Genomic DNA, 26,270 nt, shown 5'->3' with positions numbered 1-26,270 from the left:
GTATGGCTAAAACACCGTAACTCAATCATTAGGAGGTGTGTCCAATTACTTTTATCTATATAGTGTATATGCAAATTTTTTGTGACATCACAAAGGTAATTATTAAAAATGGGCTGTTTTTGCAGCTTAGTTTTAAACTGTATGCACTGGGGAAAGGTACGAAAGGTATGTTTGAAGACAAATGTTTACTTACTACATTCTTCATTTCACAAAAGTAAGACAAATGTTTTCAATTACATGAACCCTTAGCCCTATGGCACTTACAGAATTCATGTTTACATACATCATATTGTTTGAAACTATTTTCTCTGACTTTTCCATATTAACATCAGAGTGAACCACGTTTTGCCATGTTTTGTTCAGTTCTTATCCAGTTCCACGTGATATCTGCAATTTGACTCTTTCTTGCTGCTATGCCCTGCTCAATAATGCAAACGTGTGTTGTGATAATATCTCTTATAGAATGTACTACGTAAATTACATTTACTGGAACTGGCATTGTAGCATATTGAAAGTGAATGTTTGCTATGCATATATGGGTTGATACACAATCACTACATACTAGGTCATTTTATTTACTGTATATTTGGAAAGCTTTACGCAATCTTTTGTTAGACTGAGGATGCATATGGCATCATTTCTTAACAAATAACTGCCTTTTATGCTCAAATTAACCATATTTATTTCACAGTACATATAAACTCACTCACTGTACATCTGTGTCCATGTCATCATTTCAAATAACCATTGGCAGGGCAGATTTACCGATTCAACTGCATCCAATTTTATTTATTTTAGAACTTTGCACATTTCACAAAAGCATTTCACACAATGCAGTTAATGGCATTTTCAGGTGCCCAATAAAAGGCAAACAAATTCAGAGTTACATGCATATCCATCCAAAACAAGTACTTTATGTATCCTTACTCTAAACACACAGTTCATTCATACAATAGTTACATATGAAGATAAAAAGTAAGGCATAAGCAGCTACATTGTGGACAAGTGCTGAAAGGTTACATTCACTTCAGTTATGTTTGATTTATAATAAATATTAGTTTTTTGCAAATTCTAAACATTCCAAACATTGCTTTGCTTTAATTTAAAGCTGCACTATGTAAGTTTTTGTTTTGTTAAAATCGAAAGAAGTAGCATTATCGAGTCAAGAAAAAAACAGGCGAAAATATGCTGTGCATGCGCTGTTGCAAGTCAGCCTGTCAAACCTGAAATCTTTATGTATTAATGTCACACGCAGAGGCACAAAAAGAAGGTCTGGCTTGATGTTTAGATCTCAAATGCAAAATTAACATTATGCTGATATGATGACAGTAGTAGATAATTAAGTTACATCCTTGGGAGACACATCCTTCGCCAAGTTATGTCTGAGCGCCCTTTGAATACGCCTTAACGTATTCATCCTCTCGGGGACGGGGACTGAAGTACAATCAGCGAACAACTACGCATTTCCACCAAAGAGGTCTCCAAATCTGCAAATCTTGCAATACTGCAGCTTTAAGGTCCTTTGATGAAGACCAAACATGCAGAAAAGCATTTACAGCATGTCTACAGCTTTGAGCTCAGATCATAAACATGCTGTGGTCAGTGGTTCATACGATTCTCCTTTACTTCCTCATTTATTCATTTATAAACCAAATATGGTCATCTCTTTCCTAACATCATTCTATGAGCTCATCACAGACAACCTACAAATCTCCGCAGATTTTCACTGCTGCACATCCGTCCTCCAAGACATTAGGAGGTGCTCCTGTAGTTTCTGCCTGAGCCAACCTTTGCATTTGCATTTAAGCAGCTGTTTTCTGAGGGTTTACTCTGAGGGTCTCTAGGTCCTTGTTGCTTTACATATAAAGGTGTGTAGAGTAAACAGAGGTTGACATACCAGTGGACCAAGAAGAGAAGAATAACAAACAAAAAGAGAGAATTACAATAAAAAAGTAGAGTCTTCAAAAATGTATTCAGTCATTCACACTTGATTTGTCAGATCTTAAGGTCTGGCCTTTGAATCAAATGAGGCCTCCTGGAATTATAAAAACTCAGCACTTAAATTTTTAATGCTTGTAATTCTTTTAAAAAAATTTATAAAATCAGAGTATGTTTATGACTGGTTATGTGACATTTTGACAAGGTTCCTGCTGGAATCAAGAAAACAACCCAGAGTACAGCTGACTCTGGTTCCCAAATATGGTGAAATCCCCCATTTAATCTGTTTTGTAACAAAGCATTTTAATATGGGCATAAACAAGTGAGAAAAACACCTGAGTAGCCTGTGACTTGTTGCTACCATTACTGCCACTCTCACCAGCTTGCAGCTGCAAACACTTTCGTGAGCCTGGGCAAGCTAGCTAAATTAGCTAGCAAATTCTATGAGCTGCACAGGAGCTCATGATGGAGTAACTAAGAAGTCCCCCCGAAAGGCATCCTTCTGTACACAACAACACTTTCTGTTCACAGCTTACCTGAGTGGAATCAGGACAATGCCAGTCACGAGATTTAGCTGCTCCACAATCCACAGCCGGCTCGGGGCAGTCAGCTACGTTTAGAAGAAAATTAAGACAAGTTTACCACAATTCACTTGTGAAATTGCAAAAAATATACATGACATGTGCTTACTTTGAGAGGTGTAATATTGGCCCCAGAACTGTTTTTGTATATCATATTCATGGTCCTCTGCAGAATCACAGCTTGATTCGTGAGGTGTTTCAGATACTCTGAGCTTTCTCGGGTCTTCTCATGTGCTTCTCCAACCTGTGGTAAACAACAGTCCTAAATATGAAGCCACACTCTCTTCATGCAGGTCGCCCCATTGTTAACTTACTAAACCACATATTCTATTGTATAAGTGTCAAACTGAGTTCTTTCCAGGCTACATCTCTGTAGATACTATCTGACTCATGCTCTAGCAGTTGTGAGTTGTAAATTACTTTATTTTGGTTACTCATTACAGGAGCCATAAAAGGCAATTTCTGCCTGCTTTGGAGGACCATCAGGTGACCTTTTTTACTTCAATAATTTTGATGTATATTTTCTAAGGAAATATGTATGCTTTATAAAACTGGAAGCAAACTGGATTTTTGTCTTCATAGGTAAGTAAGCAGGTCAGCAGGTTTGGTAACACTTTAATTTGGGGCAGTATTCCTAAGACTATATGACACCTACATAAGCTCAGCATCACAGCTGACTTAAACCTACATAAATATTTATCAATATTTATTCTAATAGGCATCATCTGTCATAGACTGTCATAACGATCACACAATTGTTTATGACATTCGGTTGTGTCATGACACTTTTTTGGGTGAAATTACAGCGTGTTGTAACAAGTGACTTTGTATTCTTCGGTATATCACAATGACATAATGCTGATGTGACATCTTAAATCTTATAAATGGCAAAATTAAAGTCACTTCACCAAAGGGCCTCAGAAAAATGCTTGCTTTGGGTTCAACCAGCCTGACTTAGCAAGTGATATTAATAGCATTGTCACTGTGACATTCACTAAGCTACTAACTGAAAAGTCATTTTACCCCAGAAAGTCTCATGACAGAACACAATGTCAGAAAATAATAGTCACCTGACATCAAAGTTGGCAAATGCAACCTTTATGTCATGAAGTCTTTAGGTAGGTGTCATGTAGCCTTGGGAACACTGCCCTAAAATAGTATAAGCACATAGTATAAGGTCACAAAGTGTTTTTACTGTGTTTAAATCCTTTTTTTTACTGTGGCATAATAAAAATGGAGTAGTTGTCTATTTTATAATGGCACAGCTGTCTTTGTGGAGAGATGTGAATAGTTTTCACAGCAGGGGGTTCTCACCCCTCCCCTTTCACTTCTCATTGCTTGCTAGCAGCTCAACGAAGTGCCACATCATTTCACACACAGAGAGCAAACAGTGTCCTAGTTAATCTGATAACAGAAATACGAGAAAAAATATTTGGATTGTATTAATCAAAAACATCCAAGATGATTTCCATTCTGATGCCAGAATAGTCACTTAGGGTGCCTGCAGAATGAGGCCATAGTAATGCATTACATGTAAAGATCCATAATGAAGGCTTGGCCTCTGCTGATGTTGTTAACTGTATTTTCAAAATAACAACAAGCATAGATTCATAGATTCATCATTTAATGATTTGGTGTCTGATGTCAGAAACATTTATTCAATCAGACTAACAAAAAAGAGGAGTCATATATTCCTATGCATTTGTTTGTTTGCTCTAAAATGTAATTAATGACTGTAACCAAATAATGTAATGATGAGAATACCTTAATACATATCATGATGCTGTTTTTTTCTGTTTACCACTCTTTAGTGTTACTCACAGGTTTTACCTCTGCCACGAGGACATGCTTTAGCTAAATGAACCACTCAGTACTTAAGCACTAGAAAACCACCTGGTTCCTGTAAATCATGTAGCGTTCTTTCTCGTGCCTCAGCGCTGAGCGGAAATCTCCTTTGCTCTCATATACCTTTGCCAGCAGGTGATGACTACAAAGAAGAATAGAGAAGTTTTTTTTAGCAGAGGCCAGCAACTGAACATCAGCATATACACAAATAACACCTGAAAGTTGGTGCTATCCATCCTGACTTTCTTTGTTCAGTCATATTTGTGTTGGTTCATTCCTCACCTTTGTGCCACTTTAAGGGAACCGGGCCCCTGATATTTGGAGGTCAAGGCCAGGGCACTCTCCAGAAACCTCAGGGCGAGGTCGCACTCCATCACACCATGCAGTACAAGACCAATTTTACTCTGAACAGACAATCACAAACAAAATCAGTGATGAGCTGACTGCTAGTTACACACAGAAACCACATTCATGTACCAGCAAAGACTAGGCAGAAGGTTTGATCTAAAATTGTTTTCATAGAAAGTAAGTGGTATGTCCTACTGTGCTTGCATAGGATTTAATTAGGAATGTCAAACTCAATCTATGAAAGTGGCATAGTAAAAAATCTCAGAGAACACCTATGTTTTTAGTGACCCAAACTGGCCATTGTTTATTCAAAATATACCAAAACTGTAGCTACATTAGATACAGACAACTGTTAAAACTCTTTTGTCCCCAAGAGGTTTTTAAATCTGCCTACGTGCTTGAACTTGACATCTAAACATGTTTTCTTTTTGTGGTGCTGTCCCATTTCTTGTTGTTTGGGGAATATGGTCGGCGCACATTACACTGATGTGCATGCTGGGGATTGTAGTGTGACGCATTGTGAAACAGGCTAAAAATTAATAGAACATTTTTATAATTTCAGGCCTTGTGTTTGACTCATGGGCTTCAAAAGAATCATATATTACTAGTTGTGAGCGGGACATATCCGCAGCTACCAGACTGAAGTTACCAGTTTTTATTTAGTCATTTCTCAGAGGTGACTCCAGTAATGATGAAAGTAACTGAAATATTTCTTTGAACATGGGAGAAATCACAGAATAGTCCACGAATAGTGCCAAATTCATAGGTTAGAAAGATTCAATTTTCCCTCATAGTATGGTTTAAACTAAGATGAGATAGAAAAGAGCGTGACACTTGCTACCATGTTAGCTTTACTTACATCCAGTAAGGCCATCTCTGGGTGGTCCTCTCCGCACACCACCAGCATGAGGTAGCGGGCACGGTATAGTAGCCGCAGCGCAGTGGCTGCCTGCCCACCCGCAAAACAGTAAAGACCAAGGTGTTTCTATGGAGAAAAAGGGGAAGCTGTTGTAATGACGCACATCAGAGAGAACATGCTTCTCAGTTAGGGCAGACTGAGTACAAGAGTTTTTGTTTCTTGCAATACCCAACAAAAAATGCAAGTGAAAATCATCTGATTTTTCTATATGTTTCTGATTTATCTATCTGATCTAACAAATTTAGGGTCGAAAACAAATGTTCATAGCTCATATTTTCCACAACTGTGGAAAGTGTGTAAAAACACTGAGCCCATTTGTTACAGTTGTCCTCATTCTAAAAAAAAAACTAGTGTACCATCACTTTTTAATAAACTACTGATTCTTTAAACTTCATTTGTAGACTTCTCACTACAGGAAATATTCTAAGCTTCTTTAAGTTCTGTTTTATTTACTATTTTTAAATAATTGCAAAAAAAATATTCAGATGAAAAGTAGCAATAGCGAACAATAAATAAAAATAAATAAAAAATAAATAAAACAATAAAACAACAAATGATAAAATGGTATAACAATATTAACAGTAAATATAAACGACCCAAATTTTAAGGTCAGTGTTGGATAATAATTACAATAAAGTCTGTACATAGAAACACCTGATATTGTAATTTACCAAAAGTACAATAGTAACTCTGTGTGACATTTTTTCAGTAGTCAGATTAATGATCACAACAAAAGATGTTTTATTTCGAGAGTAAGTAAGTGCTGGAATCTACCTAAACTGAGAGAAAGGGAAATTTTCGCTGGTATGTTCACAGCAGTGATGTATACATAGATGAAATTTCTCATATTCAAAAGAGAATGATAATGCATATGCAGCACAAACATGGAACTTCAAGCTTGTAACTCACAGAAAATATTCCACATGTTACTGTCACAACTGTACTCAGACTTCCAGTTACAAATACATGATAATGCTTAATGAAGACACTGAAGAACCCTCCAGCACTCACATATTCCTGTATGGTGTTAGGATGCTCAATCCCCAGCACTCTCTCACTGATCAGTACAGCCCTCTGTTGGTGACTAAGCGCCTGGCAAGATAAAACACAAGCAAAGGTATATTTATGACAAAAGAACAGACAAAATTCAGGCTACAACATTATAGTTACTATTTTCTTAGATATATGACAAACAAACCCAATTCCAGAAAATTTGGTTCACCATCTACAATACATAATATTATTTTAAGATTCAGCAAATGCAGAGAAATATCTGTGTATAAGGGCAAGATCGAAAACCAATTTTGAATGCTGGTGATCAATGATCTCTCAGATGGCACTGTTTTAAACTGAAATGCATCTGTAATGAATATAACCACACAGGCTTGTGAATTCTGTGGGAAACCAGCCATACTTTAACTACATCCAGCAATGCCACTGATTTCTCTGGGCGAAAGCTCATCTGAAAGGGATCGGCACAAAGTGGAAACATGCTGTGGTTTGTTGATTCCAATTTCAAACGGTTTTTAAGAAGAAATGGACATTGTGTTCCACGAGCCAAAGAGGAAACGGACCATCTTTACTGTTACCAATGCAAAGCTCAAAGTCCAGCGTTTGTCATGGTATTGTGGTGTGTTAGTGCCAATGGCATGAGTAACATGGACATCTATGAAGGCACCATTAATGCTGTGGGGTACATACACATTTTGGTGCAACATATGCTGCCATCTAGATGACATCTTTTTCAGGGACGTCTGTGCTTGTTTCAGCAAAACAAGTCACATTCTGCAAGTGGTACAACAGCATGGATTAGTAGAAAGAGAGTGCAGGTACTAGACTGGCCTGCCAGCACTGGCCAGACTGGACTGCACGTCATATCAAGCAAGAATGGGGAAATAATCCACAAATGAAAATAAAATTTCACTACAACTACAACAATGGGGGTCCTAAGTTCTCAAATGATTACTGAACATTATTAAAAGGAAAGATGATGTAACACAGTGGTACACATGTCCCCATACCAAATTTTTGGAACATGTTGCAGTCATCAAATCTAGAATAAGTGTATGTATATATATATATATATATATATATATATATATATAAAAACAGTAAGGTTAATTAATTGATACATTAGCATGTTATACATGTTATTTTGTACTGTTTGCAATTGTATGTTGATAAAAAGAAATGGCCTGCGAATCTGGCTGTCCGTTTGTATTTACTTTTTTCCTACTGTCTCCATTTTTCTGGAAATGGGTTTTATGTATGTGCTTTATATAGATCTTTATAGATAACAGCATGTTACACAGTGTCAGAATACACATAAGCATGTCTATTTAATATTGCAGTGGCCACACACACCCCACGTTTCACAAAGGATCTTTAGAGGCATGCAGAGCTGCACTGCTTCCGGCCCCCCTATGGAAAATGGACATGAAACATTGTTGTTTCGTGTTGTTAATGTTGCTGTTCCTTAGTTTAAAGTTTGGTTATGTGTTCATTTTGTTTTTCTGTGTGAAGGAGTGGGTTTAGTTCGAATGAGTTAATTGTTTACCATGGACTGGAGTTGGACATGACTAGAAGTGACCTTCCCTGTTGTTTGGCCCTGTTTCATGTGCCTTTTCTGTTGGTGTAAATAAAAGAGCTCTTCTTGTGACAGAAACAATGACCTCTCCCAAGTCTACTTCTATGCCGATGTCACTTAACTTGAAGTGATTTGTGATGATTTAGGTATGCAATTTGTGAGATGATACCTGGTTCCCACCAAGTACAAGCTTGTACTACTTTTCTAGTACTAACTACTTTCATCTCACAGCTCAAATACAAAACAAAAAGAAGCAAATTTCTCTTGCCTGATTAACTACCTATTTGAAAAAAAAGTAAAAAATTATATTATTTGATTAAATATTTCTTTAATTTATCAATGCTCAGATGTTTATAGAAACTGCAGGGCAACATTGTGCACGTACTGTATGTAAAGTCTTCCGCAGATGACCTGAAACGGAAGCCTTAATCTATATGATAAAAGTGTACCATACCTCAGAGTAATCTCCCAAGATGTAGTAAATGCGCCCCAGCAGACGGAGACAGGTGCAGACATCGCGGTGTAGAGCCCCATACACATTAGTGAACAGGCCCAAAGCCTGGCTAATCAGCTCACAGCCTTCTTTCAGACAGCCTGAGGAGACATAAAAATAGTGAAATTTAACATTAAGCATTAATAATAATCAATGATTTTGTACAGTTCTATGCAAAAGTCATAGTAACAATCATTACAATGCATCCGTGCTCACTAGTATTACACATAGCTGTAGATCAGGGCCCTCAGGACACTGCAGTACAGCACTGCTGTAACACTGATGTGGTGGTGGTGTGTTATTGTGTGTGTTGCGCTGGTCTGAGTGGATCAGACACAGCAGTGCTGCTGGCGTTTTTAAACACATCTGTGCCACTGCTGGACTGAGAATAGTCCACCAACCAAAAATACCCAGCTGACAGCGTCCTGTGAGCAGCATCCTGTGACCACTGATGAAGGATGGCCAACACAAACTGTGCAGCAGCAGCAGATGAGCTATCGTCTTGACTTTACGTCTACAGGGTGGTGACAGTTGCCAAGACGTAATTTTTTGCTGTGGGGACTGCTGTGCCACTCAAGAGGCCAAACCCTCACCTACTTTACAAATGTGCATCCAAATGTCAATCAAAATACTGAAACTGGACAAATTATGCTCTCTTTGTAATGAAGCATCCTGTTGATGGTATCTGTGATACACTCAAAGGAGCATACTGTTCATCACGATTACAAAATTGATCACGATAATGACAAAATAGTGATTTTATATTTTGGTAAGTGTAAGATCCTTCTGTGCTCACCTTGTTGGACCTTGGCCTGACCACAGTGTAGCAAATAGAGGCCATCACTGGCCCTGGGGCTGATGTGTTTTACTATGGGGAAAATGTTGAGGACATCCTCCTCGGTGAAGACTGGCTTGTGCTTAGCATCAAAGTGGTACTCTCTGATAAGGATCTGACAGGGTGGGGATCAGATGGAGATGGGAGAAGGAGAAAGGTGGGAGAAATATAGAAGAGAGCACTTACCATGCTGCCAAAGAGAGAATATTAAGTGTCAGCAGACTTTGCTGGTTAGGTGGATGCTGTCTTACCTGGATGCCAGTTTTGATGGAAATCTCTCTGAGAAGGGTAATCCTTTGTAGGCCACATTTATCCACTGCCTGTTCTACACTTTCACTGCAGGCACAAACGAGACATTACGTCTGAGTCAGTGACAGAACTATTAATGATTATTATATACACGACAGACCAAAAGTGGAACCTGAACTCACTGTAAAAATATCCATAAAAATCTTTTAAAGACCTAAAAGGCATAATATTATTATCACAGAACAAAGGAGTTAAATGACTGCAGCAATAATGCACAGCTTTTATTGTTAAGTTTTATTTCAGCTCTTATCATTAACACCTGATTGAAGGCTTTATAAACTGGATCAGGTGTGTTAAATATATGAACTTTTAAATAATTAAAAATTGATCAATGTAAGGGACTGTTATCGACATTTGTGACATATGTCAAGGTGAATGCTTTTATGTAATACATTACAGGAGGATAACATCATTGTTTAATAATGGAATTAATTGGAAAACCTCTTTGGTTAAAGCTGCACTATGCAAGTTTTGGGGATTTCAAGACCTTCCTTATGGAAGGTGAAATTGTATGCAACATGCAAAAGAACATTTTCTTATGCCGATTGTGTGTCAGACCCCTTCCCTGAATCTTCAGATTGCAAGTGCTTTGAAAAAGTATTCAAAGGAAACATAGTCAACACTATGTGGAGGACATGTATTACAACAATGTATATGAATTAGCATATCTTCATCAGTATAATGCTGGTTTTGCATTTATGACCTTTTCAAGTCTATTTATGGGTGGTATTAGCACAAACACAGAAAATCTGATCTGACACCTCTGACTTTTGAATTACCCTGGGCCTGGGGTAGACAGTTCCATTATTCCCTCAGCTCTGATGCCCCTCTCTTATACAGAATCTTATGCAGTAATCTTTAGGAACAAACACTTGTTAAATACTTCCTAAAATCTTGTTAGGAGGGTAAAATGTCAAACCAGTGTTCCTCCAGCTCTCACCATGGCAAACAGTAATGGTAGTATTCCAGAGCCTCAGCCTGGACAGTCCTCCAGAGCTCACTGGTGGTCAGGCTGGCCCAGGCTGTCACTGCCCCACCCACTGAGCCCCGGCTCCGCCTCCGCCGGCTCCTACGTCTGGACGCCAGTCTGTCCATCTGCTGTGTCCCTGGCAAATCAGGTGAGGAGCTGAGGAAGCAGTTGAGGAAATGGCTGACTGAGGCAGACAGGGCAGATGGCTCCACAGCCTGATAGCAAAATAGGCAAAAGCAACATTATTGCTCTAAGCTCTGAAATGTCTGCAAGGTATGGCAATAAGACAAATTATGATACAACAAAAAAGATACTGTGCAAAAGTATCAGGCAAGCAATAAAATGCTAATGACTAAAGTTTGGTTCCTGACTTCTCAGTTCAGCCATTGCACGGATTTGCTACATTCCATCAGCAGCACTCCTGATTTCACTTAATGAAGCACATTTGATTTGACACAGTACTGCATATTACCAGTTGTGAAATTCAGAATTGAAATTGATGAAATGTTCGGGCACCTACTAGCAAGTATGTCCTGAAGAGATGTTTTGTGCATCTGGTGATCAGCTCACACAGTGCAATTCTCTACAAGAAAACAAAAGAACACATCACTGACATTCTGCATACATATACACTCACTGGACACTTTTTAGGTATACCTTGCATTGTTTGAGCATTAAAGTCAACAAACCATCAGCAGCACCAACTCACTCCAGCACCCCTCCAGCTCTAGTGTGTTTAAGTTCTACACAAACATGCTTATAGTAACGAGGCAGAATAACTCAGGATAAAAAGAGTAACTAAGGCTTTAATGTTAGAATCGTGATCCAAAACCGTGCTCAGAGAACAGGCAAAGGACAAATCCAGAAATGACAAAAGACAAAAACACAAACATAACCTGGCAACCAGAGTCCAAGGGGCAAAGGCAAAAAAGGCAAAAGTCAAATTAGCAAAACACAGTCAGAACCAGATAAATCACAAAAACAGACGAAGAACGCTCAGTAGCTCTTGGGATAAGAACCAATACCTTGCAACAAACTAATCTAGAAGCCCCGGTTTTAAACTAACACTAATCATATGAAAAGAGGTGTAACAAGTTCATACTCAGGAGACAGAGAGCGGTGATTGGGGAGAGAGATGGAGGGGTTAAGATCACATGAATTCTGGGAAAAATGGAGTCCCTAGAGACCTGTGAGCCCAAGGGATGCATGAGTCATTGTTTTTGTTCATTCGAATTGTGTCGAAAATATGTGAGAATAAATGTAATGAATGTGGGCTTGATAAAATGGACTATGAATAAGAGATACAAGGAAGTATTGGCCAATGAGTGTAAGTCACTGAATAATTTCATGATGGATCATTATGAAAGTCAAAAATGCGACACACTCACATAAACATGATCCAATCTGTGTTTCTGAGAATTCTTCTCAATGCACTCCAGCACTGTACCTAGGTATCGGACATTGATGCCATTTTGATGCAGAGCCTCAGTCAGGGTGACACCATCCATGGGCATTGTGGTGTGATCAAGACAGCTCCTAATCTAAAAGACCACAGGAAAACGCTGTTATTTATCACCCAACCTGTTCTGTTCAGACCAAACATACACACAGACACAAATATGTCTATTTTATTCGCTATCCAAAACCACCAATGATCCTCAGGTGTCTTCTGAATTTTTATGTGTAATGTTAATCATGGTGAAATCTGAAAAAAAATTGGGGTCTACTTTGCCCAGCATGCACCCTCTGTCACAAATGGCTTGTAGAAAAAGTAGAAAAACTTTTAGGGCAAAATTGTATCTCAACTGTAAAATATTTTAGCTTCAGGCAGTGTAATTATAACCATTTCATGCAGTAAATTTTTGATAGAAGGATTTGAGAGAAATTAAACTCGTTAGACGATTAGTTTGATGATGAGACCTATCATGACCAATGTGGACATTTCTGAATCAGTAGGTTTATCTAGAACAGAGCATCTCACATTAAATTACTCTAAATGGCTTAGTTTACATATTAACCATGTTTTATGCAGAGGTTCTGAAAAATAGATAGAATTTTCCTTTAAACACAGATAGATAGACATACAGTGTCAATAAATATTTGATATTAATGTGATTCTGACTAAACTAAAAATACTCACTAAGGCGGGGATTTGGCTGGAAATGAGGAAGGCTGCAGCATCCTTTAAAAGCTGCTTCTGTTCTTGAATATCCTTACAACTTTCCTTTGGGAAACGCACACCTTGAACATGAATACATGCCAAATATAATTGCTATATGTTCATCAAGCCACTGCTATTGCACATTATACTTTGTTGTTATGAGCTGAAACTGACCATGTTTCTTAAGAGTTTGTAGCTGATTCTCATTTCAGTATAGTCATGCTGCCATAGAAACATCAGAATACTAATAAAATTCTGTCATTAGGAGCTTCAAACTAACCAACGCACCTGGTGAGAAAATGTTAGGGTTGAAGCGTATGTCAAAGGAGGAGTTTCTGAAGGAAGAAGGAATACTCTCCCTGGGAGAAGTGTTCTGGATAGCTGTGTCTAGAGTACCACCTATATCCTGGCTGGAAGAGTTTGGAGATGCATTTGGGCTGTGGTTTACCAGAGGAGATGCAGCAGCTTTGATGCAGTTGTCTTCTTGCTCTACGTCTTCAGAGACTGCTTCCATAACTAAGTGATATCTGAAGTGACAAAAAGTGAACAGGTAAATGAAACTCAGACAGTGATAACTGGACAGTTCTCTTATCCCGAGTTACTAAAACATAACAGCAAGGCTTGCTTGTGTTAAATGAGTTAATGGGGAATTAAGACGGTGTTAACATGTAAACAAAATCATTCAGAGTGGTCTCATGTAAAATACTCTAGAAACTTAACAAGTCACAGTGGTGGTGATAAGAACACTGGTTCCTATGACCATCACTGTAAAGTTTCTATGTAATTCAAATCAAAACTTTCTGACCAACTCAATGACTGAATTATGCAAAAATTTTGAAAAATCTGTGGCATTTCTCTTTTAAATGATCTTCTTTTGCAATGTGGCAAAATGATCATTAGGTGTATCAGATTACTGTACCGGTATAAGAAGGTGTTCACCTGTGCTTTACAAAAGCCTCAATCAGCTCTTGCCTCAGACAGGCTAGGCGATGTGGGTGTTGCCGTGGAAAACCGAGCTGTTGACACTCAGGCTTTAGCTCCTCCCCTTCCAAAGGCAGGAAATTGAGGTCAAGCGGAAACGTGAACAGCAGGTCCAGGATGTAGTGGCGGCCATCATTACCCACAATGCCTTTACATTCCACAGAGGAGCACAACTCCACGGCTGTGTCGTCTTTGTTGAGCACTAGGTGGCGCTGCACTCTCAGCTGCTTGCTGGGTTTGTCCAGCAGTTTCAGGTACCTTGGGATGCAAAAAGAGACTTTTATTTTGGGTCTGACAACACAAAGTCCACATGATGAGAATGCCTTCTATTTAGTAGTAGTCTACATACCATGTAGTCTATGGTAGTCTACATATACACTGGAGATCAAAATTAGAGAACGACACACAATTTCCTAAATGTCAAGGTCACTATATAGTCCTATGTGAATTTATCCTAACAGGAGTTAAAGAGGAGTATTTCAAACATATTTCATGAGTTGCATACATTGCAAGGCACAGTATAAAAAACTTAAATGAGGTATTTGAAAAAGAACACTGATCAAAATTAGAGAACACTTTCAGACACCTGCAAGTTGGTGGTGTTAATATGGCACCTGGTGCTAATTTCCTTAATTATCTGACAAACCCTATTTAACTGGCAGCCTAACTTTCCAGTTTTGACTGACTTTGCAAGATGGAAACCCATTCCAAAGTGACTGAAACCCTCCGTCAGCAGGTTGTCAAGATGAAGGCCAAAGGGGTGACCCTATCAGCTATAGCAAGAGAAGTTGGTCGTTCCAAGTCTGTAATTTCCAGAATACTGCATCTTTACAACTCCACAAACTTATTCAAGTCTCCCAAGAAGGCTGGTCGTCCATGAAAGACAAATGCGAGAGAGGACAGGATAATGCGGAGAATCTCCATGGGCAATCGGTTCAACACTGCAGCTGGAATTGCTTGCCAGTTCAGCACTGAACAGGGTAAGGATCTATCTCGTCATACAGTGTCTCGACGTTTAAGAGTGTTTGGACTGAAAGCCCACTCTGCAGTGACCAAACCTCTCATTAGCAGAAAGAATCAAAAGGCTAGATTAACCTTTGCTGAGGAGCATGTTGTGTGGACAGAGGAAACATGGTCCAGAGTTCACTTTAGTGATGAAAGCAAGTTTAATTTTTTTGGGTCTGATGGGAAACATTATGTTCGTTGACAAACTGGGGAAAGACTGAACCCGAGGTGTGTAAAGAAGTCAGTGAAAGGTGGAGGAGGAAATGTCATGGTTTGGGGAATGTTCAGCAGCAGGAGTTGGGCCTCTCATACAGCTACACGGCAGAGTGAATGCAAGTGTGTATCAGAACCTTCTTCAACAATGCGTGGTTCCTTCCTTGCATTTGTCACTCAATCAGCCAGCAATTTTCATGCATGACAATGCCCCCTGTCACACAGCAAAACAGGTAAAGCAGTACCTTGAAATTGAAAACACTGAAACAATGAAATGGCCAGCTCAGAGTCCTGATCTAAACCCAATAGAAAACCTCTGGAAAATCCTTGGTGACAAAGTTATGGCCAAGAAACCCTCTACAGTCACCGAACTGTGGAAGAAATTGCAAGAAGAGTGGACCAAAATCACACCAGAGCAGTGTGAGTGACTAGTGATGTCCTGTGGCCGCAGATGTGCTGAAGTCATTCAAAGCAAAGGCCTGTACACTTCCTACTGACTGGTGACTGTTGTAACCTTCAGAAAATTTAATTGTAATCTTTCTCTATGCTACAGTCATTGCTGTTCTCTAATTTTGATCATTGTGTTTTTTGCAAAATAAAGATTTTTTGTTGAAGTACTTTGGTTATTTTGTTAAACGCTGTTCTAGTGGCATGGTATACCCCTAACAAAAAATCCTTCAAATGTTGACCAATGAAGATGAATGAAAAATGAAAAATCAAGTGTTCTTGAATTGTCCTCTAATTTTGATCTCCAGTATATATGTATATATATATATATATATATATATATATATATATGTGTGTGTGTGTGTGTGTGTGTGTGTGTGTATATATATAGTATATATATATATATATATATATATATATATATATAAAATTCACACAATACTTATTCATTAAACTTACTTTTCATTAGAGTTGACAGTTTTTCCAAAGTCAATGGAACCATACACTACACTCTGTTCCTGACCACGCTCTAGAATGCCTGGAACGATCGACTGGGCGGTGACACGGAAACCTCGATAATCCACCACCACAGTACCAAGCACATACAGGCCATCTGCATCCACCAAGCTATATGCTCTAACACCATTTAGATCAATGGTTGAGGCAGCATGAGCTGCGGCCTCACCACCCAGATCCTGATAGTGTTCTCGCACGTCAAAGCCCAGGCTGAAGAAGATACTGTTCCAGATGAACATCTGATTGCGTGGATCTTCACTAGGGTTAATGGGCATCACATTGCCATCAATCACTGCCATCGCACCTCGTGTAGCAGTGGTCACAAAGTCGCTGTTAGCCTGAAGAGAGTCATTGACATGGTTATTATTCTGTTTCATGTCCCAGCAGTTCCTGGCTGTAAGCAAATATATCATTGCACCCTTCCAAAGGACACAGGTTGCTTCCAAAAGAAGTGGCTGTTGTTTCTTTGCTCCCACACCCCTGAGGATTTCAGGTTGATCTTAACAGTTTGTTCTGTAAATTTCAGCTTGGACTGCAGCCAATTAAAACAGAGACCATTTGCATACATTAATCTTAAAGGCTTAGTAACAAAACACAACCGTTTGTTTAGAGAATAAAGAAAGGTTGCAAAATGGTCATGTTAAAATAAAGTGTGATTGTTTCAGGTGTATTAAACCACTCAAACCTCAAAAGTGAACAAAAAAACCCCCAAAAAAACAAGAGCCCTTTAAAAGACATAGAAAAAGGGGAGGGTGTGTTGACCTCACCTTAAAGATGGCTCTATCTCTCAGTAGACGATCAGTGAGGGTTTTGCGTGGAAGCTCTCTGGTGCTCTGAAGCTCTTCATTCCAGTCACGAATCTGCATTAAACACATTTACAACTGAGTAATGACTTTTCCCATTACGTTTAAATGCACATCTAGTACAGTTTTCCTTTCTCCTTGGAAGTAGTTAACTCTGCTCAGGCGATTCCAAAATTAGCTCTCAATTTTAGAGACCGTGAGACAGATTTACTAATGCTTTGCACTGCTGCAAACCCTAATTTGGTCTTCAATAGTGTCTGTGGAGATTTACTAAATAGGTGCAACATTCCTTTTTCATCCATAAAAGACAATCTTCTTTTCCAAACTGTTAAAAACACATACTGTACATCCTTTGGTTTTGCAAGTGCTGGATTAATACAGTTACTTGTTACCTTGTGCTGTGCATGCTGTGGCTTCTGTTGAAGAAATGTCAGAGGCTCTGATGAACACTTTTCACAATTCTGGCATTTTATGTCAACATGCCTCATTTTCTCTAAATAACGGCTTATTATGTCAAAATGATCATGACAAGAAAGACAATAAGTAACTTTATTGACTTGAGGAGTCATTATTTCTGTACAATAAGCTGTCATTTGAACCAGAATCAGAGAAGAATATCATTTTTTTGGGGGCAGAAATGATTTTCTTACAAATAGTATGTGAGCCAAACAGTGGTTTATATTGAGCTGGTCATATGTTAATTGCAAAGTAGTGCCTGTGTTCATTTACATATAAGCTCTTAGTAAAACGAGAACCCAGTAAAACGGCCAACCCTACCGGCCCAAAGTGTTTGTAAACTATTAGTTATTAATGCCTCTTTTAGTAAATCAGCTCCTATGACAACTGCTTGTAGCTCTTTCTCCACAAAATTCCTGAAAGGCTTTCACCATTAACTTTCGATTAGGCTCAAGCATGTGGTGCTCCTCTCAGTGGACAGATGAAAGTTCTTTGTAAATGAATATTTTAGACTATGTTTTGATTATTATTCAAAATGTAACTCTAGAATATCTGAATATTATCAATATATGAAACTAATATATCAAATCTTGCTTTAGCTTTCAATTCTGAAAGATCAGTAGGCTACCTGTCCAGGCACATGGTCTTCGTAGCCCAGATGGGAGGAGCTGGTATCCTCAGCTCGAACACAGTCCATGGCATGGTCAAGGGCAGGAGCTGTCCAGCCGAACACCTGGAAAGGAGTGGCTATCCTTTCAAAGGGGTGTGTTGATGTTCTGTAAAGCACAGCATGATGCAAAGTACCATTCACAATTAAAAAAATGCCACAACAGTATTAATTATTGCTATTTTCCCAAAGCAAAGCTGCTTTTTATAAGAAGTACCTCTTCTTCAGTAGAGCAATGAAGTTCTTCTTAAAAACTGGACTGATCTGGCTAAGGAGCTCCACCAAAGAATGACTAAGCACACTGGGACTTGCAGGCTTTGGGTTAAAACTGTAAGTAGTGGATCTAGAAAGGGCAGAATAGCAAATCCATATGTATGAGGCCTCAGGTACAAATAAAAAAGCAGGGCAAGGTCATACATAATGCAGTGTTAATCTTTTTCATTCATTTTCATTTCAATGCTCATTTTCAGCATCTCTCATGAGATGCCGTGTTCAAGCATTTTCTAAAGTGGTTACTCACTGATTGATATAAAAGCCCCGTGTTGATGCTGTAACACTGCAGTGTCTGTCCTCCATGGTAACCACGTTCAAGTACATGAGATCACCGTGCATCTTTCTGTTTCCTGGAGGAGGATTCCAGCTACTTGTCGCCAAAACCTTCAGGCACTCAGTAGGCTATTAATACAAGCACCCAGAACATAATAGCTAAGACTGCACATTCGAAGCAAATGTGATCTTTTTTTTTTTACTGAAGTGTACTAATGGCAAATTAAGGGAAATTCCACTGAGCTGAGATGTAAACAAAGTCATTCAGTGTGGTTTGAAGTGAAATGCATTTTAGAGAATCCTGCTGACTCTTTACAACGTGATATGAAACAAGTCTACATGCTTTAAAAAATGTTTAAGAGCAAAACCTTTTCTCTAAGCTATTGTGTCACTATCTAAGTCTCAGACATTAAGGACGTAGTAGCCATTAGTAGCCATGTCATTTAGTAATTTTCTCTGGGGTAGCTTTTATAGACATTAAACACTTGTCTGGTTCATATTACTACAGTTTAGTGATAGTAAAGGTAATAGATTCTCTAGAACAGCATATTATAGTAAAAGTGACTCTAAATCCTAGAAAGTTTTACAGTAAAACTTCCGATATTCTTTTGTTCTCTTCTCACTCAGTCGCTAGCAAAACTGTATTCTGTAGATGAGACTGCAAATGCTTGCATATGCTGTTATACTCAACTATTAGATTTAGCTCCTAAATCTAACATAAAAAATGCAGTTTCACTATTTCACTATTACCTAAATAACCTCACTATTTACCGAAATACGTAAGGTTGTACCTTCAACTTCTCAGTTTGAGGCTGCAACGGTGCCAAAAAACATTCCTTCGTTCCAGGAAGAATGTACTCAGGAGGGCTGCAGCTGAAATGCTTCAGCTCCTCACCTTTCTTCTTCACCTTGCCGCTGTCTAAGAAATTTAAAGGTAGATAAAAATGAAGAAACTGTAAAACCAGTGAACTTAGTCATGCCTTTTAACAGCACACTTTAATACACACAAATCTAAATGCGATCATTTCTTTAAAAGAGAACTATTAAAACATGTACGTATACATATTAGTTAGTCATTAATCTTAAGCCTTATTATTAAGTTCTGCAGTTACGAGAGTGAAACCAAAGCATGAGCCTGTTCTTTTCACCTTCTGTATGTTCTTCAGTGAAGAACCTGAGAAAGGACAGTGAGCTGCCCTCCACTCCATTATAGGCATCCGTGGGGTCCAAACTTTTCAGCAGATCTCTGATGTGACGCAGGTGGATACGAACCTCCCGAATTGTGTATGAGTCTGAAATTTTTGCAAATATCATTCAATCATTTACACCATGCTGGTCATCCTCAGAAAAGGACAGCCAAATCCTGGTATGTTACCAAAGTTTTACAGGTTTGCACCTACTCTAGTTCTTTTTTTCCTATGCTACTTTAATTTCTAACTAAGGTACTTAACTTAATTTCTAACTAAGGTAACTAAGTTTATGTTTATTTTAGTTCTTTATGTTGTTAGAATGAATAATTATTTAAAGATGTAGGTTATGTTAGATGATGTTACATAATGATGTAATGAAGTAATTACATGTAATGAAGTAATTCTGATAATCAATCAGCTCAATTTAATAACGTCAACTTGGCAGTTTAGTCTGTCAGAATATCTGACCCTGGTCAGCATCTGCATTATAATTGATGGTAATAAATGTTTTATATCAATTTTTAAATGTCTTGGGGCAGAGTGACGTTTAACTGAGCAAATATCAGACAATGAGTGATAAGCTAGCAGTAACCTGTGTTCCTTTTGAAACAGCTAATGTGGCTAACTAGCTAGGCTAGACAGCCATTCTAGCACTGCTCCATAGGGAGGAAGGCTAACACTGACTTTTATTTGTTATCTATTCATCTATTAGGTGCTTTGAGGGAGAATGATGATGCTTAAATAAGCAGATCAAATGATGACTGGTAAGTTAGACGGTAATCCATCTTCCTATTTTAGCAACTAAATTAGCTAACTAATCCTTTGTGGCCTCCAGCTGGTCCACCTGATGAAATGCTTGAAAAGCTTAAACCATGAAAAGCTTGAATACCTAGCTAGCTTGATAATAAACACTTAAATACAATAGTGTGTTAAATAAGCTTTCAGAGTTGCAGTAACTAAGTAGTACTTAATGACAACTCCCAGGCCAAGAGACATTTGGGGGAGTAGAGATTGGAGAGAGAAGCGGTCAGAGAATGGGCTAGCTGTAATGGTAAGCAAACCTGCAAGTAGCAAATGCATTCTCTTCTCTTTAGCGTAGTGTAGATCACACACTGAAAGTTACTGAAAGCTCTTTTAGTTCATTGATCCATCATAGTTATATCTAACAGGCATCACCAGTTCTGAAGGCTCTGCATCTTTTTAAATCACAAAGCAAGAAGACTGAAAGGCTTTGTGTACTGTAGGTACCCACAAAAACCATCAAACAATCGTTGTACTGAGAAAGCACAGGAGGTTAATCAATTTAAGCTTATTTCTCACTGGTGAGGTTTTATCCTTTTTTTCTTTTTTTGCTTTGTCTTTGCCCTCTTTTTAAAACAAAGTGATGCCTATGTCTATAGAATATATGTAACACAACTTAAAAGTATTTATTAATTAGCTAACTAATACTAGTTATTTTTCTCATTATTAGAACATGGTGACAACATTGAGTGTAAGAGATAAAATCTTCACTATATTAGATATTCGGGTCTTACCTTCCACAATCCTGAGAAGTGAGCCCTCTTGTAGACCAGCAACTGACCTCAGATGGGCGAAGTTATCCAGTGTGTTTCCATCTAACTGCAGGGAGAAGCAAGTACGGTGGCAAGTCTCCTCGCGGTCCATCAACACTTGCTTGATTTCTTGTACCATGGCTAAAGGTGACACCTGGAAGTCAGGACAGATAGAAGAACAATAGACTGATGAAAAGGGCAGTAGGAAGTGCCCACTCTGTCAAAAAAACCTAATGATGTAATTACAGATGTATTAAAAAGAGGTATGAAAACTTAATTTCATAATATAATATGCACTAAACAGCTACACTGGGGTTTATGCACAGTAAAAAGCCTTTACTTGGAAGTCAGTGGGCTCACTGCCAGGAGCCTGGATCTTGACTGTGAATCCTGTATCTTCAGGGGTGTCTTCGAGAGCAGCAGGGTCATCCTGGTGTTCTTTAGCTCTGTACCTATCCAGCTCTGACAACTCTGCTTGGCCACTGAAGGCATTATCAGTACTTGGTCCTTGAATTAGGTGATAAGGAAAAATGACATACAGTGAGTAGCTTATAATTACTGACAAGAGTTCAGTGGTGTGAACATTTGCTTGTATGATATAATACGACATACCACTGATCCCAAAGTAATGTTACAAAATACCCCATATTTACTAAATCTGTCTTTTTTCAAACGATGACTGTCACGATGGGATGAATCCATGAAGCTAGTGCAGCTAACATGTGCAGCTAAAATGTCATAGAAGCCACACAGTTAGCATTGTGCAAACTGTATTCCTAAAAATGATAGTACAAAGCACAGCTATACCACATAGGAGATACCACAGAAAAGTGCTGATAAACATCAAGCTTGTTTCACAGTACTGGCAAAGATTTAACAGAAGCTTTCAACATCATTTATTGAACTTATTATATTTGGTATGGGCTTATCAGCTTATCAGATCTGATATAACCCTTTACAAAGCTTACTGCTTTCCAGCTAATACATGCAGTGAAATACACCAATCAGGCATAACATTATGAGCACCTCCTTGTTTCTTCATTGTCCATTTTATCATCTCCACTTACTATATAGGAGCACTTTGTAGTTCTACAGTTACAGACTGTAGTCCATCTGTTTCTCTGCATATTTAGCCCCCTTTTACCCTGTTCTTCTGTAGTTAAGACCCCCAGGTTCCCTCACAGCAGTGCTGTTGGAGTTTTAAACAACTGAGTGTCGCTGCTGGACTGAGAATAGTCCACAAACCAAAAACATCCAGCAAACAGCATCCTGTGGGCAGCGTCCTGTGACCACTGATGAAGGACTAGAGGATGACCAACACAAACTGTGCAGCAGCAGATGAGCTACTGTGTCTGACTTTACATCTACAAGGTAGGAGTGTCTAATAGAGTGGACAGTGAGTGGACACAGTGTTTCACTCCAGCAGCGCTGCTGTGTCTGATCCACTCGTACAAGCACAACACAAACTAACACACCACCACCACGTCAGTATTACTGCAGTGCTGAAAATGATCCACCACCCAAATAGTACCTGCCATGCGAGGGTCCATGGTGGTCCTGAACACTGAAGAACAGGGTAAAAGGGGGATAACAAAGTATGCAGAGAAACAGATGGACTACAGTCTGTAACTGTAGAACTACACAGTGGACCTATACAGTAAATGGAGCTGATAAAATGGACAATGAGCGTAGAAGGAGGTGGTCATAATGTTATTCCTGATCAGTATAATTTATGATATGACAAAGTTAGTAGTGTTTGCTTGGAGTTAACAGGTAAGTATCCTGAAGAATTTCCTTTGATCGGCTTTCTTGGTGTTCAAGCCACATCTCACCCACTAGGGCTTTTTTGGCCTGGTCCTGAATTTCATTTAATGAAGTATTAAGACACTGAGCAGTGTTGGAAGTCTGGCTGGAAACGTGCGTAGATGTTGAATGTCTTTGACGGTATGTGCACCTTCATTAAAATCAAATGTTTTCAGTTTCATCTCTATGGGAAAGTTCTTCCAAAACATATTGTTTCTCAAATTTTTCAAATAATGGCTTACAAATTTGAATAGCAAAAGATAACAGGTGTGTTTTTGTGTAATATAATAAAATGCATGTTCATTAAGGTGTCCTGAACGTGCCGGGTTTACCTATCGTCCATAACCCATTAAAATAGAGAATGCATTTATGGAAAGATATTTCTTATGAATTAGCCAGCTGATGTTTTTATGCTCTAATGATGCAAATATAATGTTATCTGTCCATCACTGGTTCAGACGTTTTGCACATTACATCACATGAGTTAGTACCAGGGTAATTAGTTAGCCAACAGCTATGAGAAAGCTTTGATAGTTGCTTACAACACCTAGCAGGGGCACAAGTGCTAGAATTTTCATCCACTTTCTTCATAAATGCAGACAGAATAATTAACCTGTTCCACCCTGTATGTGACATAATAAGCAAACATCTATCATGTAAAAAAGGCAAATTACATACTTGCTATTAATCATTCTCAGCGACTCTTCCAAGGTACATACATCAAAGTTTTTTTTTGACATTTTGAATTAATTGTATGACAATGGACAAACCTGTAATATTCGGGGTGGCCAAGAACAGCTTGTCGACCACAAACAGGGTAAAGCGATCAGTCTCTTCCTTGTCTGTTCCTTGGTCAATAACCATGGCTGTCTGCTCAGGATCCTGCTGTCTTCCAAATGTGTTCTCCTCCTGTTGAATCTGAACCACAACCTCTTTTGTCTGGTCCATATTCTGATCAGCCTCAGCTTCATCTTTTCTCTGCCTTTCTGACCTCTGGTTATGTTGTTCTTCTAAAACAGCTCTTAGCTCCATCCTGTCTTGCTCTTTTGGTAAAACCTCCTGCCCATTCTCAGCAGTATGTTGTTCTATGTGCACTAGTGTTTGGCCCACGGCCTTTACCATCTGTGTAAGGTTCCTTTCTGACTCCTGCTCTAACTTAACCTGTTCTGTCTGTAAGGTCTCCTGTTGATTCTTTTCAACACGCTGCTTAGCCTGCAGTAAATTAAGTACGGGATCCTTTGCAGATAATGGATCATGGTCTTCATCACCATCTGGCTGTGCTATGGTCTCTCTATGATGTGCTTCTCCCTGTTCTGTTTGAATCGGATAATGTTCCACTTGTTGAATTCCCTCCAGATCCAGGGCTACTACACATTCATCTATCTGTGCTACATTTGTATCTGAACATACAACTCTGTTTTTACTCTCACCTGCATTTAGCAGCAGATGTCCTGCTGTCTGTATAACTTCTGGTCCCAGTTGTGCTAAGTTCATGCCCCATTGCACCAAGTTTTGCTCCATCTGTTCTGGAGCAAAACCCTTTGCTAGCTCAGAGGCATCTTGTTCTTTCGGCTCAATATGAGCCCCACCCACTCTCGCTTTAACGGTGTCAAAGTTGTCAAAGTCAGTCTGTGTAGCATCCTTTACAAGTTTTTCCAACAAAGGTGAGTGGCCAGACTGTGGCTCTGAAGAAGTGAGTTGTTGGCTAGTGTTTCCCTGTGCTAGTAACTGCACATCTTGACAGATGGAATTGCTCCAAATTCTTGTTTCCTGTCCATGAGTGTAGATCAGGGTCTGAGAAGTGGAATTAACAGCAGTTGGTTGCTCTGTAGGCCACTGCTGTGAGTATAAGGAAGACAGTAAAGGCCATTCTTTCTCAGTGGCACATAATTGATTCCTGTCCAAATACTGGAGCTCCTGTTGGCTAATGCTTGTGTTTGACATTCTTACTGCATCATCTTCGCCTCCAAAACCCTCATGAGTTTGATCTATTCCATCATTTCTCCCATGTTTTTGCCCTCTCTCTGCTAACACAAGTTCTAATGGCTGGGCTAAGTCTTCTCTGTCCAGGACAGCTCGAAGGTTACTGCTCAGGACTATATCAGGGTAAAGGAGGTGGTCTTGGTCAAGGACAGGAAATGGCAGCACATCAGATGTGCTGGCAGAAGTCTTTGATGGAGAAAGGCTTTCAACATCACTGTTTTGCCTTGACAGAAGAGGAGATTGCTCCTCAGTTTGGCCAGGAACATCCTGACCCCAGATAAAATGAGACACTTGGTAACAGCATTTAAGTATGTTTCCCATTTTGCAAGAGAATTATGGGTAATATTTGCATTCATAGAATCTGTGCTGAAAGAATTCTTGCTACAACTAATCCTGGAATTCTAGTTATCCACAAGTCATTGTAGCCTTTTGCTGGGTGTCCTTGAGTTGTGTTTCCCTTGGTGTGTAGTGATCAGTTGCAGAGCAGACCAGGCTAACAGCTGGTGAAACCGGTTGGAAGCGTGGCACCACGTGGCTGTATGTGGTAGCACAAACATGACATGAACTCTTCTGCAAGAAGAGAGCAAATTCTAGAAGACATAAGCCTGTTTCCATCTAAAAGTGTCATTATTAATTAAATGAAAATGTCTACCTGAATGCGAGAAGTTAATTAAACCTCCAGTTTTTAAGTATTCCAAAGGTAGTAGAAGTTTTGTCCGAACAAATGAAGACAATACTTGCATGAAACACCATAACAGTCTCAAAAAGTTAATCCGGGCCATGGATCAGCATTTTGTCCCATGGCACAGAAACCTACAGAACTGCAGATGCCACTAAACAATGCTATGAGAAAAGAAACCAGTTCTCACCATGCTATCTTCTCCTCAACACAGCTTGAGGTTCATCAACAACAGTTCATGAATTTCTAAGGAAGAATGAGAAAGCAGATCACTATCCAAGGCATAGATTCCCTGTTTTCCCGGCACAGGTTATACAACCTCTGATTCTATCCTCTTCTGCCCTTCATTGTGTGCCTCTCTTGCTATCCCCCTCCTCTCTCTCTCACACACACACACTTTCCCAGGGAGGAGGAGTCTGACTGGGGCCCCCATTGCTCTGTG

The 26,270-nt window shown here is 39.1% G+C and overlaps 1 protein-coding gene across 4 annotated transcripts; it reads right to left on the bottom strand.

Annotated features, from left to right (window-relative positions):
• Nucleotides 1–760: 760 nt before the first annotated feature.
• LOC108431307 (clustered mitochondria protein homolog) lies at nt 761–26,252 on the bottom strand. Of its 4 annotated transcripts, none has more exons than XM_017704358.2 (27): nt 26,019–26,252; nt 23,937–25,719; nt 21,704–21,870; nt 21,346–21,517; nt 19,769–19,912; nt 19,412–19,539; nt 18,595–18,749; nt 18,292–18,417; nt 18,036–18,183; nt 16,916–17,008; nt 16,092–16,486; nt 13,926–14,225; nt 13,275–13,513; nt 12,966–13,066; nt 12,214–12,366; nt 11,346–11,408; nt 10,796–11,040; nt 9,798–9,882; nt 9,508–9,661; nt 8,673–8,812; nt 6,643–6,723; nt 5,572–5,697; nt 4,647–4,768; nt 4,413–4,506; nt 2,629–2,763; nt 2,475–2,548; nt 761–1,854 (listed from the first exon to the last, which is right to left on the bottom strand). In XM_017704358.2, exons 2-27 carry the CDS (start codon nt 25,468–25,470, stop codon nt 1,803–1,805), a joined length of 5,226 nt encoding a protein of 1,741 aa, XP_017559847.1. In that variant the 5' UTR covers nt 25,471–25,719; nt 26,019–26,252; the 3' UTR covers nt 761–1,802. The 4 variants fall into 4 exon arrangements, with proteins under 4 accessions (XP_017559847.1, XP_017559849.1, XP_017559851.1 ...); XM_017704360.2 differs by having other exon boundaries at nt 23,937–25,684; XM_017704362.2 differs by having other exon boundaries at nt 23,937–24,084; nt 26,019–26,249.
• Between the last annotated feature and the right edge of the window lie 18 nt (nt 26,253–26,270).

The sequence above is a fragment of the Pygocentrus nattereri genome, chromosome 16 (assembly GCF_015220715.1).
Source record: "Pygocentrus nattereri isolate fPygNat1 chromosome 16, fPygNat1.pri, whole genome shotgun sequence".
NCBI classification, from domain to species: Eukaryota; Metazoa; Chordata; class Actinopteri; order Characiformes; family Serrasalmidae; genus Pygocentrus; species Pygocentrus nattereri.
The sequence above is the reverse complement of the archived record's forward strand: the minus strand, read 5'-3'. Positions and strand labels throughout refer to the sequence as shown.